This window comes from Polypterus senegalus, chromosome 8 (assembly GCF_016835505.1).
Source record: "Polypterus senegalus isolate Bchr_013 chromosome 8, ASM1683550v1, whole genome shotgun sequence".
Classification (NCBI taxonomy): domain Eukaryota; kingdom Metazoa; phylum Chordata; class Cladistia; order Polypteriformes; family Polypteridae; genus Polypterus; species Polypterus senegalus.
Window position 1 is genome coordinate 111,613,257 of NC_053161.1, and position 21,686 is coordinate 111,634,942.

The window sequence follows — 21,686 nt, forward strand, 5'->3', positions numbered from 1 at the left end:
GTACTTACATGGCAGTAATGTTTTCTCCCTGTCAACAGGTTTGCATAGTTTAGGTGTTTTTAGCCATGTCAATTCATGGCCTTAGTTACTCGTTTTGAGTAAAACAATTTACTGTGCAGAGATCACACTTCAAACCTGCAGGTTAAAGTTACAAAAGAGTATTGTAGTAGAAGTATTGTGGTTATGGTGAAGGTTACAGCAGTGAGATTTTGAGAGTTGGTTTCAATACCTGAGCAGGTAAAATGAGGACACATAAAATAAACTGATTAATTTTTAAAATTTTGAAAATTTTTAAATGAGGAAGACATTGCTAAATTTCAGCGCCCTGGTTTGAATCTCACAGCCAGTCATCATCCATGTGAAGTCTGCATGAGTTTTTAACTCAGATACCATAAAACATGCAGGATCTTTTAACTGGCTAGTCCAAAGTGACCCCATGATGGCGTGTGTGAGTGGGCCCTGTCATTGGCTGGCACCCTGTCCTGCCTTGTAGCAGGTGCTGCTGGAATATGCTCCAGCTGCCCATGACATCGAACTGAATGAAGCAGGTTGTTAATATTTTATAAGGGAAGTAGTCACCTACATTAAGAACAGATACTGGTGCACCAGAGCCAGGGGGTGAAAGCCATCCCAAAAGCAGTATGTGATAAGTTTGAATAGGCAGTGAGTCCATCACAAGACACAAACATGTACCAGTATATGCTCCAGACAGGGCAAGTTAGATTTGCTAAAAAAACAGCAATTAGTCATTGGGAAAAAGAGAACATGGCCTTCCTTCCATGCATTCTCTGATCCATCTACTGCATCTATTTTGTGGTGCTGAATACCACACAAAAACACTGCATAAAAGGAGGGATTTTCTGAGGGAAGAACACCAGTCTGTTACAGGGTACTCTCACATCCACATCCACACTGGGCAAGATAATCAAAAACACACATCATTGAAATGTTGAAGAGGACCAGGGTACCCTGAAGCTGTGAGGATGAATTGCACCACCCTGGATCATGCATACAAACCAAAGCGAATGTATTTAGACAGGTCATGTTCCTCTTCAGGGTGAGCACGATTATTACCTTGGAGTTTATATCCCAAAGAGAGTCAAGTCAAGTCAAGTTGGGGAGCATGCACTGGTACAGTGTGTTGCCGCACCCACTACAAGACGAAACAACTCAGGATCCCGATTGGCAACCCCCCAGGCAGACACGCGGACCAGTACCACCCTCTGGAAATGACCTTCTATCTGCCGCAGCCAGGTGTTACATGGGCGACCTCTTGGCTTGGTCCAGCCACTCAGGTCCCCAACAATGAGGATCTTACGAACTGGATCACCCTTGGGGAAATGTGCCACATTCGGGACTCCATGAGCATCCGTTCAGTCAAACCAACGGTACCCAAGGATTCTCCGAAGAGACACAGTACCAAAGGAGTCCAGTCTTCGTCTCAGGTCACTGGATAGCGTCCATGTCTCGCAGCCATATAGCAAGACAGGAAGCACCAGTACCCTAAAGACTTGGACCTTCATCCTTTTGCATAGATATCGGGAGTGCTACACACCCCTTTCCAGTGACCTCATGACCCCCCATGCTCTCCCAATCTGTCTACTGACTTCATAGGAACAGTCACCAGAGACATGAATGTCACTGCCAAGGTAAGTAAACCTCTCAACAAGGTCAACACTCTCTCCGCAAACTGACACACTGCTGATGGCTGTGCCCAAGAGGTCATCAAAGGCCTGGATCTTGGTTTTTATCCAGGACACTCGCAAGCCCAGACACTCAGACTCCTCACTCTGTCTCTCGAGCACCCCGATCAGAGACTCCATTGACTCAGCGAAGATCACAGCACCGTCAGCAAAATCAAGATCTGTGAATCTTTCTTCACCAACAGATTCCCCACAGCCGCTGGACCCCATGACCTTGCCCAACACCTAGTCCATACAAGCATTGAACAGAGCAGGAGCAAGAACACACCACTGACGAACCCCCGAATCAACTGGGGAAAACGCAGAGGTCCTGCCTCAACTCAGCACAGCACTCACAGTACCAGTGTACAGGCCAGCCATGATATCCAGCAACTTCGAGGGGATCCCACGAACCCTCAGGATGTCCTACAGGGCAGCTCAATCAACTGAGTCGAATGCTTTACAAAAATCGACAAAGGGTTCAAAGAAAGCTGGTGAAAAACACTTTCTCATTTAAACAAACACTCCATACAAATATGAAAATCATACCCAGCAGCAATGGTAGTGATTACTGAGAAAAATGTTCTCATGGAGAACACAAATTCCTCATACAAATGGTCTTCAGTGGGGGTCGTCCAATATCAGTTGTGTTGCATAAGCCCCACAGTTGTCCAGTCATATGCTTACAATGTCCCACACACATAAAATATTGCTAATAAACCACTTCTGGAAGTACTTTTGCGTGTTCTAATGAGATTACTTTTGAACTGAAGCTCCATATTCATTTGTCATTAAATTTATGCTTGTAATATGGGACACGTTGAGATTTTTTTCACAGACATCTTGATTGCTGTTTGTCCAATGTTGGTCACCTTTGAAGTCTGTTGTGTCAGACGCATTATTATCTCCATTCTCTATACAGATGGAAAGAAATTTTTTTTTCTTGGCCGTCACTTTCCACAACACGGGGTTAGTATCAGATAAGGTATAATGATTTTGTTTAAAATTGCCAGTTAACATGAGTGTCTTCAAAATGTGGGAGAAAAACTGGAGCACCTGTGGAATATGGGGAGAACATGCAAACTCCACACAGTAGATGGGTTTCCATCTCAGGGATCTGAAGCAGTGAGAGTGTGGTGGTAAACACCGCACCACCGTACTGCTCTGAAAACAGACGTACTCTGGAAATATGTGTATATAAATATGGTGGAGGGGTGTACAGTGGGGATAATACTGTGTGAAGTGTGTGTGGTAAAGAAGAAAGAGCAACCAAAACAAAGAAATCCACAGACATCAGGCATGAGTTATTTGACAAACCAACCTTTAGTGGAGTAATCATTTTTTATTGCAATTAATTTTAAACAACTGCAGCACTGTAAAATGTGCACATATCTTTGTGAGAAAAAATGTAAAAAAAATCTTGCATTTGTGCAAAAAATTGGAAAATGTGTCATATCACCTACTGGGTACAGCATCAGTTCAGGAGCACAGACAGCATTGGCCATTTTGTTAATAAGCTAATCCAAAGTAAGCTTTAGAAAAAGACATTTAATTCACAGTCTGAGAGAGCAGCATTCTCCTCCAGTGACCTCTGAATGACCACTTCTGGCTGCCATACAGTAGGCTAGGTGTGTGGAAAAAACAGTTTACAGGCAATGGAGTCGGAATCACCACAGATAAAGAACTAGATGGCCTCGCCTCGGCCCCCGGCAGTGTGACACCAAACTGAGCGCAGGCAATGCTCGCTAGCTGAGGGACACAGTCATACCTGCAGTCATGCATTTGGATTTCATGGCAGTTTAACACCAAAGAGCATAAGAGCACAACAACAAGAACAGTACAGTACAGAAGCAGCAAGCCAAGCCAGATATGCACACACACGCACATACAGTACAGTATATGCGTATATATATATGTATTTATATTTACATTAGTTTACAGAAAGAGAAAACAAGATTTTTGTCAGATTTACACAAAATATTTACAAAAATGGGGCATTGCTGGTTTGACAAAAAAAAATATGAATGTAATAAATAAATATAAGAGCAATTGTTTTCTGTATAATGACAATAAGAACATTTAGAGATAGGACACCTTTGGATAGAACTTGCAAATTAGGCTAATGCTTAGAAACCAAAATTTATAACTACATCAGCTTTGATTTAATTCTTTGATGAAGTACATTTTGTCAGTTTTTTTTTTTTTTCCACCATGTGTATTAAGTTTAAATTCCAGCCTTGCAATCTCCTCTTTGGTCAGTTTGTTACCGCCAGGCGCCCCTTCCTTCGCTCCGTGCTGTCGAGGTTTTCATTTCTTTAATGTAACATTACACTCGAGGCCGGACCTTTCTAAGCATACGTCGGGTAGTCCTTGTCAGTGTTTATCTGTTTATGTCAGTGCAGGGTTACAGGTAAAAACCAACCATGGATGACACAGTAGTCCTTTGCAGGGTACACTTGTTCACACAGGTCTCTGGAACATGCAAACTCTAGCCAGGCAGTGCGAGAGTTGGGCAGGGTGCCCCATCATGCCCCCGTGTTATAGTTCTGTTCTATTTGAGTGTTATAGGATGGTGCTATATAGCCAAAACAGAATTTCCTTCATTGCAGTTATCTTATAAATACAATTACTGAAGAAATGTTCTCATGCCCCTTGTGTCCTCCTAGATATCTGAATCCCCTACTGTAGGCCAATCATTATTTACGTCCTAAAATGACCAGCAGTAAAAGATTACAAGGCTGCAATTAATAGTAGGGCCGATTTTGTTTTGTTCTGAAATGTGTTTCTTTTTATTGTTTTCTGTTGCATGGCTATTACAGATACAAACTAAATATATTATTTCATATTTCACAGCATGTAGGGCAATTTTGCAGATACAATTAGTTTGTAAAGATCCTTAAAAGTTTGTTACAAAACAGAATAGTTTAGAATGACATGTACCATGTTTAAGCGCAGTGAGGGAAATCAGTTGCTTGAAATATTACAGACAGTGTTTATTCTACTGTTCATAATCTTCCGACAGTTCATGCACATAGCACCCAAAGCACCACTGAATTTGAGTTTTTTATTTACACAGAATGCACAAACCCTGTTCTTTGACTGGGCAAGCCAGTTAAAGTGGGAAAGAAAACACAAGAATTGTCTCAACTGAAGAATCCACTGCATGGATATGAATGCTGTTTTGGTGAGTTTTATGAACAAAAGTGGGAGAGAAAACACAACAATTACCCAGAAGTGTTTTGAAAATTGCCTGAACTGACCATTTACTAATGGATATGAATGCTTTTTTGGTGAATTTTACAAACGAAAGTACAATAAAACAATGAACCATGGGAAACTATGGGCTTAGAAGAATCTAGGTGGAACTTTCAGGAAAAATGGCAACCTAAATGAAGTCTTTGGCAAATGCTCCATGAGACCTCAGGATGAGTAGGACCTTTGTGTGGGTCACCGATGCTCATTGTGCCAAAGTACTAACTACACGGTAGTCGAGCAGGGCACATGCAACCTGTGAGATACGGGATGAGCTGAAACGTGCTGTAGCATCATGGTTGGTGTCTAGATAACATGTCCTACACTCACAGAGAGTGGCGCAGAAAAAGAATTGGACCAATAGCATTGGTCATGCTGCGTGAAAATAAAAGAAACGAGTGGACACACACCATCCATCATGAGCTTTGTTCAGGTTACATCTCTTAGCAGGTATTGGCCCTAGAGGAGAGTCCGGACACTAGCAAGATGCCAGATAACAAAACAGTGTAGATGATGAAAGAAAAAACAACTCAGTTATTAAAAAAAAACCAAAAAACTTTTTTAGTGATACCACAGTGATTTCCAGGTGGATAATCATGAACAATTTTTGTAGAAGTGCCAGGAACAGAAACCAAAGGAAGTCCAAGTCCATCCACCCATTTTTTGAACCCTTTTAATCCAGTATTTTTAGGAGCTTATCCCAGTAGCACTAGACACAAAGCAGAAACCAAAACCAGACCAGAGTGCCAGTGTTTTACAATCTCATTTTAGAGTTGCTAAATAATTATTGAGAAGTGGGATAAAAGCGAGAACCTCTGGGAAAAGAATCCTCAAAAACATACAGAGAACAAGTGTAAGATCATATAGACACTGATCCAGCTCCCCAACCAGAATGCTATCCAGAACATTTTATGCGTTAGTAGAATCAATAAAATAATTTCTACTGTTTGCTGATGCTAGCAACATTTCTAGAAGAGATCCAACAGGTTGAGGTTAACAGAAAAGTATTTGTTTTGTTCAACATCACGGTAAGGAAAAAGAATCGAGCTGAGACAGAACGCGGTCAATTCACAAAGAAAGACACTGAAGTAAGTCTGGACTTGAGATAAAAAGACTTTACGATCATTCTCAATGCTATGGCTACATTGTGCAAGTTGAAGGAAGGACTCCACTGTTGGTGAGGAGACAGGAGTGATGACACGGTTCCCAAATCATGGATTTATTGATACTGCTTCAGAAAGGAGCACAAGTATGTGATCATCTTGGTCAGTTGATCAAGATTCATTTCCAGTGACTCTTTTCACAGTGAACCCTCCAACAAAGGGCTTCCTGTAATAGTGGACAACATTGCAGCTCAAAAGTAATCAAGTAAATGAACTAACTTTGTGGTTGGGAGATATGGCGCCTGAAGGTCATCAAGAACTGCAGAAGATAAACAAATCACGACAGGTCTGCTTAAACTGGACACGGATACACATTTAAGTCTTATAGTACACGTACAAAGCACCAACATGACTGCTACAAAAGGCTACAGTCGAGCTTATCCCAAATTGAGTGTCACATTAAGTTAGGTGTAACAGCAGCATGGCCTCTTGGAGTGACCCTTTACATGCACTGTATTGTCCAAAACACAAATGCTAGCATAAGTAAGCCAAAATATATGTATCTTTACAACTAATGTCTATATAGAGCCTTTCCTACTGTACTCTCACAATATGATTAAACTAAACTTTACAAAATTAAAACATTTGGTATTGCTTGTCTAGAAAGCATCTTTGTTATGAAAAAGCTACTGACGCCAAACGTGCAGAAGACTGGCTGTGAACCAGTGTGCAGTTAGGGTTCTGTGCTACATAGTAGATATCTTAAAGCCATATTCTTTTAAAGTCTAAAATATACATATTCAAAATATACATTTCTAAATAAAGCATTCTTTAAACTAAGGAGATACTCTTGTTACTATACAATGGTAGCTGCTGTTTGTCTTCAGTGACGCAAGCATGAGATTACATTCCGCTGCACATCGCTTCAGACTTTTCTTCAATTTCAGCGCCCTGAAATTTTTGAAGCAAATTCAAATTTGCAGGACAAAAAAAGAAAATCAATGAGGGTTTATTTCTCTTTATGTGGTACCACCAAATGGATCATAATAAGTAGACAATGCAGACATTTTTATGGTCCAATCTTTAAAGGCGTGCATATTAAATAAAAAATGTCACTGTAATATTTTCTCCCAGTGCAGTTATACAAAGTATAAAGAATACTAATACCCAATAATAAATGGTATATTTTATGTCTTTAGATTAGTCAAGTATGTACACTTCCCTCCTTACTGAAAGCACAATCTCAAGGTAACAATAATCAATAACGTGAATAAGCATCATTTGGCCACGTTCCAAACATTCTGGCACCATTTCTAAGAATGAAATGCATGGCTGTCCTTAGAATGTATAAAAAAAAAATAAAAAAAAAGCTGATCAAGATGATATTTAAAAAGTAAAAGTTTCACATTGCATGCGTGAAGGTGTATACCTTATGAGTGTTATATCCCATTTGGTCGGAAATGAAACACAGGTTAGATAATACTCCAGCAGTAAATGTGGGGAGAAGTCAGGAGAGAGGTAACAATTTAAATTGCTGCATGGAGAATAAATTAAAGCAAACCAAAACCAAAAATCTCCTTTAGCTGCATCACACAATAGAGCCTTTGGAAGAAGAGAGATGAATTGAATGGATCCTGGTTCCAAGGGTCTTCTCAAGATCATGCAGCACATCTAACCCTGGGTTCTCTGCAGCCTTGTCATACAGTAGTTGCTTGAAGGCTTCATTTTCAATGAGAACCACCATATTCTTTAAGAAGTATCCCTCGATATAGGCAGAAAGCTCTGGTGCTCCAAGAAACTATTGAAACATAAATAAACACATTGAAATATGTAAAAAAATGAGTGCAATATAGTAGATGTGCTTTAGTAATTACACAAAACATGGTGAGTGTAGAGTTTTCCAGGATATCCTGGTACTGCACAATCACTTCATCAGCAAGGACAGAGAGGAAATGCCTATTTTTGCATCAAGTGCAAATGCTGCCATAACTGAAATTTCCACCTCAGATTATCAGTTATGAACTTTGGTGCCTATAAAAAAAAGTATTCGTCTCCTTGGAAGTTTTCATGTTGTGTTATACCACATTTCATCACTGTGGATTTAGTCTTGCTTTGTTGGCACTGATCAATAGAAGATGACTGTAATGTCAAAGTGAAAACAGATTTCTGTAAAATATTCTAAAGTAATTATAAATATAAAAACACAAAATAACTGACTGCATAATTATTCACCCCTTTCAAGTCAGTATTGAGTAGAGGCAGCTTGATCAGCCGTGACAGCCTGTGTGCTCAGGTCTCTATCAGCTTTGCACATCTGGACATGTGTCATTTTCCCCCATTCTTCTTCTTCATAAGTGAACAACCTTGTTCAAGTCCAGCCACAAATTCTCAAGTAGATTGAGATCTGGACTCGGGTCACTCCTAGCTATTAACATTGTTCTTTTGAACCATTCATGAGTAGCTTTGACTTTATGCTTGAGGTAGTTGACTTAATAGAAAACAAATCTTCTCCCAAGGCACAGTTTTTGATAATGTGCAGTGTTTGGCTTGTGACAAACACGGAGTTTGGTCTGATTGCCAAAAATGTCAATTTGGGTCTCATCAGACCATAGATGTGAATTTGTGAATTTCCCCTTGGGGATTAATAAAGTATCTATCTATCTATCTATCTATCTATCTATCTATCTATCTATCTATCTATCTATCTATCTATCTATCTAACTAACCTTCTTCCAGCTGACTTCAGAGTCTCCTGTGTGCCTTGTATAAACTCCAGCCCAGATGTCACATGGCTTTCCCTTCCATAAAATTGCAAATGGGCAACAGCTGTTGTATGCACAGTCTTTCCAACCCTAGCCAATGAAGTTTGTAACATCTTCAGAGTTACCATAGGTCTCTTGGTGACCGCTCTCAATAGACACCTTCTTGCAATCACATAATTTTTGTGGATGACCTGATCTAAAAAGATTTATAGCTGTGCCATACTCTTTCCATCTGGACTCATAAGGGTATTAAGTGACCTGGATATTTTCTTGTCTCCATCTCGACTATTAGGTTTCAATCGCCGTTTTATAGAGTTGTTTTAGAGTATTCTTCTGTCTTCATTGTGTAGGTTAGGCCTTGACACTCCCTCCCCACAAGTTAAATCTTCCAGATAAGGTGCATTTAGACTACCATTAAATGAAACTCCATGACTACAGACAAGTCATCTGCATTTAGATAATTATGTGACTTCTACAATTAATTGGCTGCACCAGTGATGATGCAGGTTTGCCATATTAAAGGGGTGAATATTTATGAAAACGATTATTTTATAGTTTAAATTTGTAATTAATTTAGACCCCTCTGTTTGCAAGGAAGAATCTTTTGTTGTTAATCAGTGTCAGAATGTCAAATTAAATCCAATGTAATTCAGTGTAGTAGAAAGATAAAATATGTAGTAAAAACACTTCCAATGGGATGAATACTCTTGTGGGTTCTGTATTAACAGTACCAGCTAAAATAAGAATTATACTGAGGTTACATTCTAATAATATACAAGACTGTACCAAAGGTAACAAGCATATTAGCATTACTAAGGAGTGCCTGACATAAACGAAATATCTGGTACTATAACTAATAGGTTCATCTGTTATCTGCATTTCCCTTTTAACTCACAACTGCACCGAGTGCTCCCAGCTTACTTGAATCTACCTTCATACCGCGTGTATGTATGTGTTGCGCTCCTGTTGAAGTGGAAAAATAGGTTTCACAGTTTTATAAGTGCTCACAGTTCAATGCAAAAAAATGACTTACAAGAACAAGATCAAATTTCTTGTGAAGAAAGAAATCATGCATGAGTTTACCATGTACATGGGGACACTGTGATGAGAGGACCGTGGCATAGTGCAGTTTTTAAATAAATAACTGTGACCCAGGCTCCAATCGGGTGCACTCTGGGGATGGCTGGGGTGCTTGGCTGATTGCGTACTCGTGTGCAAATGCAAGCGATCAGTCAGATTGCCTCATTCCCACTGGGAACCCAATCATGCCATATATCTGGAGCCCACACAACAGCAAGGATTGGAGACAGATAAAAAGAAACAGAATGGAAACAGAGAGTCGTATGAGCAATTTTGGGGGGTAAGACAGGATGAGACAGCCTGCAAGTTAGTGAGAGGCAGAATGGTTAGCCCTGATGAGGAGCGAAGGATCGGGGCTCTAGGGGCGGATTGCCCTGTTGATTGTGGTGGAATCCTCCCCAGGGACTGGAGGTATGCCAGGGGAGCAGGAAGGAAGAAAGCAGAACGACTGGCCCCAAGCCGTCTAGATGAAGCCGCTTGAGACAGCTAAGAAGGAGGTTGGTGGAGAGGACTGTGGCTGCTGGAGTCTCCGCCGGCTGAGCAAGTTATGGGTGAGCCAGGGAGATGGACAGGGAGTTATGCTAGGCTCGTTTGGGATCAGAGAAGGAACATTATGGACCCGATGACTGTGTTTGCTTTAACCCTGCTTTTAGCTGAAGGACTGTCACTGTTTTTAATCAATTATTTATTGATTAACTCTTTGAACAATTGCACTGTTAGTACATTTCTCAAGATTTTTAATAAAAGCACTAAACCTTTTTTTTTGCACAAACCCCTTGCTGAATGCATGTGTTGTCATTGCCCAGTTAATCTGGGTCTAAGACTATCGACTGTTTCAGGTTGAAGAGGGTCCAGGAAGTGTTGAGCCAACCCAGACTGCCACAGATATGCAAATGAATATAAATTGCCCTTAAACTCAGCCTTCTGTGAAAAGACAATGGGAAACGCACGGGGGAAAATATAAGAATTTCAGCGAATACCAAGTGGAGGCAAAGGAAAAACATACTATTTGTTCAAATAAACCGTGGTATAATCAACAAAAGGAAGTTGATCGAGTGACATAGCGTGTTGGAGAAACTTGAAAGCTCACATTCACAAAATCGCACAGTGCCGGAAATAAAAAGAAGTCACATATCAAAGTTGCCGTGAAAAGAAGAGTTGTAAGCCCACTGTCTGAGTGTCATATGAAAGCTTATTAGGGTACAGAGAAAAAAGGCACACAGTGGAGAAAAAGCACGAAATGTCAACTTTAATCTCGACATTTCCACTTTAATCACGTAGTTTATTTTGTCATTAAAGTAGAACATCATAAACTTCATCTTAAAATCGTTTAATTAACCAGTTTCTCAAATCACATCGTAATTAAAGTAGCACGTTAAATGCTTTGTTTTGTATTTGATTTTCTATGTGCTCTATGTGTGTGAATCACTACTTGCTTCTTAAACCGACTCTCTTCCTCCAACTGGACACAGAGTCCATTACATTTGTGATATTACAGCTCTCTGAATAACTAAAATACTGAGATGTATACGTAAAGTCATTTTCATGATGATAGGAGTTAAAGCAAGTTATTGGTGCTTATGGTGGCACTGGGCAGAGGAAGAATCGGTGGCTCCTTCGCCGCCAATGTCAGTAAGGTAGCTTATGCATGGTGGATGGCCACGTCCGTTGCAGACACTGCATAGCCACCTCGTGCTCATGACACAAGCATTTAACTTTTACCGAAATTTGTCGCTGCGTTTTTAACTGTGTTGTTATTTTCTCTTTCTGTTTTATTTTCAATATATATTGGCGTAGCCGTCACTGCAGTCCTTGCTTTTCTTTCTCCAAGTAACCAATCACCACACAATCAGCTCTGTAATAGACGTTAAGCCATCTGTAAGGTTAGCGCCGATTCTTCAAAACGTTTAAAGAACATTGAAATATCTTCGTAGTACATGTTTAATTATTCCATCCTTCACGACACTCCCAGTGAAGAATATAGATTATTTAAATGAAGTTAAAGTTTTATCTGTATAATATAATAAACATATTTTGCTGCATTTCACCTTAAAAATGATATCGTCATCATATGTAAATACGCGCTTTATAAAGTGGCTCAGGTTGTGAGATATTATAACTGTAGTGCAAGTTTACAGTGAGGTAATTCTACTTATAAGTACAAACAGTTCTACAAGGAGCAATTGATTGAGTGCATTTATAGTTCTTGGGATGAAACTGTTTCTGAACCGCGAGGTCCGTACAGGAAAGGCTTTAAAACATTTTGCAGTGGCTGAGACAGCGTATCCTTAAAGCTGTATGCCGATAATTCTCTTTCCGAACAGCTGCTGCTGTGATTCACACTCAGATACAGTGATATAAATACTCTGAGTGGTGCAGTGAGAGAAATATGGAAAAAGATGATCCGCTGTGGCAACTCCTAACGGGAGGAGCTGAACGAAGAAGAAGAAGAAGAAGGTGCAGTGACAGTAACAATGCTAAAGCAGTTATGGTATTTGGAATACAATGGCTGTTCTCTGGACCATTATATTGTTACAAGTTAATTACAATCAGATGCATTACAATAATAAACAATATGCGGTTTGTTTCAGTGTATTTATAAAGCCGCATCATGAAAATAAGGTGTAATCACACAGGAACAGTAGCATTGCTTTGACACTGGGTGCCGCCAGTCTGCAAAACCGAGCGGAGAACTTGCATACGACAAGGCATGAGGTATCGTGGAAAAGTGCGTGGCTTTACGCCAAGTGTAGGTTTTATACATCACGATTTGAACGTGGAAAAGTTCTTACACAACATTTCTGTGCGTACGCACCGTTTATACATGAGGCCCCAGATGAGGTGTCTCTGTTGTATCTAGGCCCATTAGGTCAGTATACTTCTGAGTACAATAAAAAAAAACAATATTTATTTACCTCTCCTCTGTTGTCAACTAACAATATCTCAGTATTAACACTGATAGACTTGCATTGTCTTGATTAGTTTATTTTATATAATCATTCATTCATTCCTACCTTAGCATGGTTGTAGATGTCAACACAAGTGTCTGTATTGATGTTTTTTGCACAGATGATTTCACAGTGACGCTGGAGAGCTTCTAGTTGGAAGAACTTTGCTGCTGACAAAAGCTAATAAGATAAAATATATTAATATAAGTGGTGAAACTGAGAGTCCCAAGTTCACGACTAGACATGTATAATTGAACTATTGAAGTGGAAAAAAGTCTATTTCTGCTTTGATGATCCTTTAAAATCTGACATATTAAGTGACACAAAGAAATTTCTAGTACTGCATTTCTGCACATACTGTATGAATCCTTTTTAAATATTTACTTCAATTTCATTCATTCATTTAATCTTTTATTTTCTGAAGTTACTTACTTCAGTACAAGATCTCATGGGTTATAACCTGTTCTTTCAGAACAGGCTGAAAAGCTGGAACCAACCCCAGGGAGTGCACCAGCTCACTGCAGGGCACACCATTGCACAATGGACCTATTTTGGGTTGCCAAAAATGTTAATATGCACATCTTTGTGATGTACCATGAAATTACCAAATGGACATAGAAATTGTGTCCCCAAAGGCAGAATCCAGGCTAGGGTTTCAGCTTAGAATGGTGGAGCTGTGATACATCAGTGCTAACCACTGCACCACTGTTTTGTCCCCTTTTATTTAAAAGTTACAGCTAAATAGGACATACATTTTTGGGGAACATTACATAAATTATATAATACTTTTTATTTCAAGTATTATTTGTATTAGCCTTTTAATATTTTTACTTTGAATGAGCTTCACCAAATCCATGCTACTGACACTGTAAGAGCAATAATACATTTATACATTTTCCTTCATTGTGCACAGAGCAAGGACTGCTACAAAAAAACACAGTGATGTCACAGATTTAAACCAGAAATGGCTTTAATGTTCATGCAGAAAAAGAAACTGTCAAGAGGCTTGGCAGGGAATTTTAAAAAGATGACAACCTACCTCTAAGATCTCGGTATTCCTGATATGAAGAGACTCTGTTCCTCCACAGTAGAGGTACTGCATTACCAGCTATAACAGAAAGTATAGGTGACATGAAGTAATAGTTGGTTGCTAATGTTTGTTTTTTTCTAGCTCATAAGCTTTAGTAAAATTTCTAGTCCATCACATTCTTTAGTGTTGCAATGGACATGACATGCATTTAATAATAAACAAATGAGCAAATTTCAATGGGCACTATGCAGTTTAAGATACCAGTCAATCAGGCATTATCTAACCCGCTATATCCTAACATAGGGTCACGGGGGTCTGCTGGAGCCAATCCCAGCCAACACAAGGCGCAAGGCAGGAACAAGTCCCTGGGCACATGCACACACACACACCCACACACCAAGAACACACTAGGGACAATTTAGGATTGCCAATGCACCTTACCTGCATGTCTTTGGACTGTGGGAGGAAACCCACACAGACACGGGGAGAACATGCAAATTTCACGCAGGAAGGACCCGGAATAAGATACCATGAATAATGTATATTAAATAATTGTCTTGTGAAAATCTATTCTTATTCATATATTTTTACTGCCAGTTACAAACACAAAGTTGTACAGTAGAACTGATCGGGGCCGGCTCTACGCTGGGGCAAGGGGGGGCAATGCCCCCTTAAACAAACGTCCTGCCCCCTTAAATCAAACTTTTAGAAGCTGAGAGAGAAAATAATAGATTACCCACACACAAGATGTACTACAGTAGCTGAAAAATCCACTGGAAAAGGCACAAATGAGATGATAGGTTTCACCTCTTGTTTGCTCTTTCCCTCCATGCACTGTTTGTCCGCAGCTCACGCAGCACTCCGCAGAGATCCCCCACTCACCCTCCCCCCAGCTAAACATCCAATCACTGTTAGTATGCAAATGACCCGGTGTCAGGTTTCTCAGTAGGCAGGGCTGCGCAATAGCGGCAGGCTTTGAGGAAGCAGCAAGTCTCTGTCGTCAAAATCATAGCGACTCGTGAGATAATTAACAACAACTAAAAAATACATCCATATTTGTACAGTCAATGGGGGACTAGTCCATTGTTCTTCTCACAGTTTCAGTCTGGTAGAGAAGTGTTTCTTTCTCGATCCCACAAGCACCACTGCTGCTGCATAGAGCCGACTGGAGAACCCGTGTCTGTCTGTCAGACCCCGACACAAAGCCCCGCCCCAGCTTTCAACTCTGCACTCAACAGTTTTCTCGTTTCATACACTGATGAAATCACAGAGATTTTAGTAAAGCTTAATTACTTTCCTCCCCAGCTTCCAGCAGTTCACAAAGGGAAAGTTAATGCTGTGAGATGCATCCTTTTTCCCAAGCTTTTAAAAGTGTGCGCTGCCCTGCCTGTACCAATAGCAGTAGCAATGATCAGAGACAGCAACTAGCATGTCTACTCCTGTGGCATCAACAGGCACTGCTTCTCCTGTACCTCTGCCAACAATTGCTGCCCCAAAGCAACCCGCTCAGCTACCCAGTGAGTTAAATGGTAATACACCATCCCAGCCAATACTGGGTAGTTACCCCAAATGTGTATTTGGTGGTACAACATTAAGATCGTTCAATCCTGCCTGGTACCACACACGACCATGGCTGGAGTACTCTGTTGTGCGGGACGCATGCTTTTGTTTCCCATGTCGGAAATATGGCAGCACAGTTAATGATAGGGATGCAATTTTTACCTGAACTGATTTTACCAGCTGGAAAGTAGCACTTGATCGAGACAAGGGGCTACAGAGGCAAGTGTCCAGCCACAAACATGTGCATGCTTCAACCATCTGGACTGAGCATAAAAGCAGAGATGCCACTTGGGGGTCTGTGGATTCAATGTTGGTTGGTAAAACACAACTTGAATAAAACCATTACTATGTCAAGAGTATTGGTAGTGCTATAAGGTTTCTCTGTGTAAATGAGTTGGGGCTCTGTGGGACTGCAGAAACCTTGAGACATGATGCAGCGGGTAATGATGATGACATTGCTTCAGGTATATTTCTAAAACTGATGGAATATACCTTAGAGAAGGATGAGAAGCTAGCAAGTATTGCTAAGGGTGTCCCACAAAATGCAAAATACACATCTAAGGATATTCAAAATGAAATTATCCAAACACTAGCTGACATGGTGCTTGGAAGGTCAGGAAAAAATATGAAAGTGCTGATTCTGCAGGGTTTTGCCTCAAAAGTGATGGGACCAGGGATAGGTGCAATGTGGAAAATGTGTCTGTGATAATACGGTTTGTCAGAAATTCCATGCCAGAGGAGCATCTTATTGTGTTGCTCGACTTGCAACAACTTGATGCAGAGTACATCACCTCTGAGATCCTGTTACACCTTTCTGTTGCTGGCTACAGTGCTGACAGTATACTTAACCAGTGTTATGATGGGGTTAGAGGTGATGTACAAGCTCTGCTCCAAAAGAAGCTTGACAGATATGTCCCATACATCCACTGCTACAACCACCAACTGCACTTAGTGGTTCTGCATGCTATGCAGAGTGAGCCGTGTGCAAAAAGATTTTTTAGCCTATCTAGTTCACTCTACAACTTTTTTCACCACCACTATGTGCTCAATAAACATGATGCACCTTGTCTAAAAAGGCTGCTTGAGATCAGATGGACAAGTCACTATGAGGTGAGGTGACAAGGTGCACTGTGGACAATCAAGAACAAATCCTTAGTATCCTATCTGAGATGACAGAGGATGATGATGCTGCAGTTGACCTGTGCACCGAGGCATGAGGCCTGCTATGCCAAATTAAGAGGCATCACTTCTTTGAGATTGGAAAGTTCCCAGTGCGGGTGCTTGGTGTCTTGAAACCAGCAAATGCTATTCTACAGTCTCAGTCAGTTGATCTGTGCAGTGCTTCTGAGGTTGTTAGTGCAGCACGGACTCCTTAAAAAACATCCGTGAGGAAGACTGTTGGGAGTGTCATCTCCTACTGAGGATGAGTCACATTCAACAAAGAGAAGGAGAACAATGAGCAAACACCTGGGTCAAAGTGTTGTGCTCTCAACTTTGGGCCATACAGACTCTGGTGACCCTACCATTTCCCCATCAGTCTCTGAAAAGATCCCTGCTCAACATCCTTGACAGGGCCATTTCAGAAATGGAAACTAGATTTTCACACAAGAATATTGACCTGATGAGAGCCATATCTAGTCTTGCACCCAAATCTAGTGCATTTCTAGATCCCACCCTCTGGCTGTGATGGCTGGCACTGTAGCAGATGTTGTAAGTCTGAAAAATGAAGTTCTTGTGGCAAAACAGATGCTGCTCAAAAAATGTTCAAAGGAAACAGACCTGTCCACTGTGTGTAAACTCCTGCAGGAGTACAAGGAAGCCTTTCCTGAGTTGCATAAATTGTATGTAACAGCCCTGGTCATTGGTGTGTCTTCAGCATCGTGTGAGAGTTCCTTCTCCACTTTGTCACGGGTCCTAACCCCCTATCGTCACACCATGTTACATAAAAGAAAGAGGAATTTGGTGATCTTGGCCCATGAGAAGTCCATAACAAATAACTTGATATGGATGAATTTGTAAGAGTTTTTTTGCAAAGGGAAACAGGAGACTGTTGTTGTAGAGTGGATTGAGGAGAAAGGAGAGAGGAGCTGTTCAATTGCAAATAGAGAGTTCAGTTGCTTGCAAAACAAACAAGCTTAAAAACAAGACAAAAAAAGAAGAAAAAAGTTCAAATGTTCTCTTCTAAATCTGTTGTGTTCTACAACTTAGTTTGAGAATTGTGGGAAAAGACATGGTGAATTTTTTTTTTAATTACTATGCCAACCCTTTTTAGTTTTGTAAATATTGGCTATATTGAGAGGTCTTATTTTATTCTTACTTTATTTTGCAAATTTATTTGAGAATTAGGCCATCCAATTAAGATAATTTTTATGTTGTTGGTTGTAAAGATCTGGATGGATATTTTATTTTATTCTTTATTTTATTTTTTTACTTTTCAAGACTTGGTGAATTGATTTTTTTTTATAACTTGGCCTACCCTTTTTAGTTTTGTTAGTATTGGCAATAGTGAGAAGTGTTATTGTTGGGTTCGAATATATTTGATATAGGCCATAAAATTAAGGTAAATGTCATGTTTTTAGTTGTTATAATCTGATAAGGAATATTTTATTTTACTTTTTGTTGTTTTATTTTTCAGTTTTCCTCCTGAGGGATTGCCACCTTATTGTGGTCAGGGGGTTTGCGTGCCTCAGTGACCCTAAGAGCTACACCAGCAGAAGCTTAGCCTTCAGGTGGGACACCCAAGTTGGACCGGTCTTAGGGTAGAGGCCTGAAAAAGTGCAATTCAATTACATGACAAAAACAGTTATCCAGAGCACCCCCACCCCTTTCCTGCCTCCATCGTCACCATATGCCCCCTTCACATTTCTGTCTGCCCCCTCATATATGCCTGTCTAGAACCGGCCCAGGAACTGATACCAGGTTACTTTGAGGCACAGGACTGCATGGCTGTTTGCTGGACAGAGAACAAAAAGACTAAAATGGATGATGAGGATATACTTGGAGGGCACATCAAATTCAGGATGAGCGTAACTTTCATCTCCTGAAGAAATTCTACCCTGTCCTAGAACACAGAGGAGACGCAGTTATAGAATTGTGATTGACAAGTTATTAAGAAGAATGCCTTCCATGTACTTTTTGAAGGTCTGCCTTTGGACTTGACTGCATTATAATACCAGGCCAAAAAAAACAACAGCTGTGGCAGTGACAAAATGGAAGACCTAGTTGTGCGATGAGTTTGTGATGAAGCCTTGGAGAATATAATTGGATCAGAGAAGTTGTGGTAAAGCATTTTGTCAGTTAGGACAGTGTGGGAATGATGTTAACGCATTTTTTAGGAAGAAAGGGGAAAATATTGATTCAACTGAAGGCATGGTCATGAGGTGAAACGTGAACATGAAACAATATTTAAAACTGTGTGCAGTGTTAAAACTAGGAACTGAGATGCAGCAGAAAATATTAAAGGAACTGTATATTTGGGGTATATTTTTATTGCAGCCTTTAAATATTACAAGGAAAATGATGAAAGCACCTCAGATTAAACGAGATTGACTATCTCCATGTTCTGGTTACAGAAGGGATCCCACCGGCTGATGTCCCTATGATGATTAGTATAGTCAGTATTTACCTCCTTGTCCTCTGCCTTCTAGAGCAAGCCTATCCTAAAATGGCGGGAAAGTAAACCAATTAAATATTAGATTAAGGAGGACCAGTGCAGATTCTTTCCATAATTCTTTGACTATGTGTGGATATCTGAATTTTACAGTTTACTCTGAGTGAACATTACAACATTACAAGCATGAAGAAGCCTAATGAGCAAGATTTGTCAAGGATTTTGTGAGGAAGTCTGAAAGATTATGTGATTCTGGGAGTTTCATCGTGTTACTCTATTTGTATGAGATGACTCGTGTCCGTCTTCTTGGTATTTATTCACATCTCTTTAAGATTCTGGAGAAGCTATCAAGGTACAGCTATATTTAGGAAAAAAAAAAACAAAGTGAGATCCATAGGTTTGCATTTCTGCCTGTTTGAATTAGGTGATGTGCTTTATGCCTCATCCAACTGTGATATATGGTGTGCACTTGAGTGGTCCAAAGCAGGGCATGTAGTGGTCAGAAGGAGAATCAGCATGACTAAATCTCAAGAGAAGAAAAGGTGACATGCTCTCTGCAGTTGAACACTTATCCATATTTTTGTGTTAATAATCAGTTAATGCAGAAAGTATTATGTTGCCGAGTTACAAACTGCTGCAATGAGAGAGCAGTACTGTGGGCTGGCTGGATGTTAATGGAAAATAATGAACTAAATATTAGATGAAACACCCAAATTCTCTCACTGTGCTCACCTCTGGTTACAAACTGTAAGTAGTCACCAAAAGAATGAGAATGTGAATTATGTTCCTTCACAATGGGAAGCTTGAAAGTCAGATTTCTTCAGTGTACAGTCACAGCTTACCAAGGGGAGCACCTGGGCACACTGGATAGACCATATCTTTCTGATGGTCCAGGAGCTCAAGAAAATTCTCCAAAAAGTGCTGGACACTATTGCTAAGGATAGAGAAGTCTGGGCATCCCAACTACTCATGACACGTATTAAAAAAGTAGGACAGAATTGAAATGAGATGTGATATACTGCATTAAATACAACACCCCCAATCAATCAAAGTTACAGTACTCCAGACACTTGGAGGAAACCTACATAGACACGGGATAGCCAAGCAAATTCCACACAAGGAAAGGAACTGAAAAGGCAAGGAATTAAACACTGAAACTAGAGATGTAAAAAAACAGTGTTAGCCTCTGCACCACCATGCAACCCTTATAAAAGCTATGCACAGAAAAGTTTTATTTACGGAATGTCTTTTTCTTCCTTAGACTTTACCTGAAATATATTGTATTTAACATGGCTGATTTCAATGCAGGTATTCTCAGTTCCTGGTCTGTTGGAGAGCAAAGTTTTAAATCTGAAAGAAAATATGGAGATTAATTACTTTATTATCTTGACAGTCAAGCTGCTTTGCTAACATGAAGTAAATAGAGTTTCGATCAACAAAGACCTTAGATCAGAAAGATTAAATGGTAGGGTTTCTATTATGACTAACTCATGTGTGAATGTCTATAAAACTCGCTGAATTATAGCTGTTTATTACTAAAAGATATCTTCTGGTGACTAACGCACTAATTATTGACTTCATGAACATCATATAAAACTAAACTGGGACATTTCTGTAACAGAGGGAATTATATGTGATCGAAATTTACATATCTGTAACTGGAAATACTTTATGTTCAAGGCAAAGGGTTATTCGTTCCAAGTACATCATGGGAAAGAAAGCTAAAAACAGTATTGCCAGTGATGCAGATGAAACAGAAAACAAGGCGCAATGTAATTCTATGATGTTTTAATAGTTTGCTGTTAAATTATACATCTAATGTCTAGCAGGAAACACTTGTGAAAGTGACAATCATGGAAATATAAGCTAGTAACCACTCGCCTTTCTGTAATGGAATACAATTGATGAAAAAGTAATAGTTTTCAATTATAGTTTAAAATACACATTGCTGTATTTTTAGCAGCCACTATTTACAGTCTCTTCAAATCAAAGTCTACTTAAGAGATAACATGTGTTTGTAGATGTCCACTTTTCACAAAATAAAAGTGCCCACTGACCTGTCCTACTGTATACACACTGCAAGAACAACCTCAAGTACCTGTCTCTGAATATCACTTGTACTTTCTTTGAATAACATATTGGAATATAATCTAAGAAAATGCAATATTTAATTTTAAAAACAAAACTCAAACTGAAAAAAAAATCACATGGATCTTTAGTTTAATAGACCCTGTGTAGTCTCCTGGGCTACATGGATCAGCAAGTCTGACATCAGAGATCAAAAGTATTTAACTTGCTGAAAAGATTCTTCATTAGATGATAATTCACAACTTTAGAGCATTACTTTGTTTTTATTCTTATCCAGCCTACAGCCGTGGCCAAAGGTTTTGAGAATAACGCAAGTATTTGTTTTCACAAAGTTTGCTCCTTCTGTGTTTTTAGATCTTTTTGTCAGATGTTTCTATGGAAAAGAGTTTATGCAAAGAGACAATATTTGCAGTGTTGGCCCTTCTCTTTCTAGACCTCTGCAATTTGCCCTGGCATGCTGACAGTCAACTTCTGGGCTAAATCCTAACTGGCAGCCCATTCTTGCATAATCAATGCTTGGAGTTTGTCAGAATTTGTGGGTTTTTGTTTGTCCACCCGCCTCTTAAGGACT

At 39.8% G+C, this 21,686-nt stretch overlaps 1 protein-coding gene across 1 annotated transcript in view; it reads right to left on the reverse strand.

Moving 5' to 3' along the window:
- Positions 1-3,874: 3,874 nt before the first annotated feature.
- The window catches only part of btbd11b (BTB (POZ) domain containing 11b), a 513,987-nt gene continuing 496,175 nt past the window's right edge, over positions 3,875-21,686 (reverse strand). Inside the window, exons 14-17 of the mRNA XM_039761620.1 lie at positions 20,296-20,377; positions 13,867-13,935; positions 12,894-13,007; positions 3,875-7,835 (exon numbers count right to left, since the gene is read on the reverse strand). Coding sequence (XP_039617554.1) covers positions 7,626-7,835; positions 12,894-13,007; positions 13,867-13,935; positions 20,296-20,377 — 475 coding nt within the window. The 3' untranslated portion in view covers positions 3,875-7,625. The remainder of the gene's footprint in view (positions 7,836-12,893; positions 13,008-13,866; positions 13,936-20,295; positions 20,378-21,686) is intronic.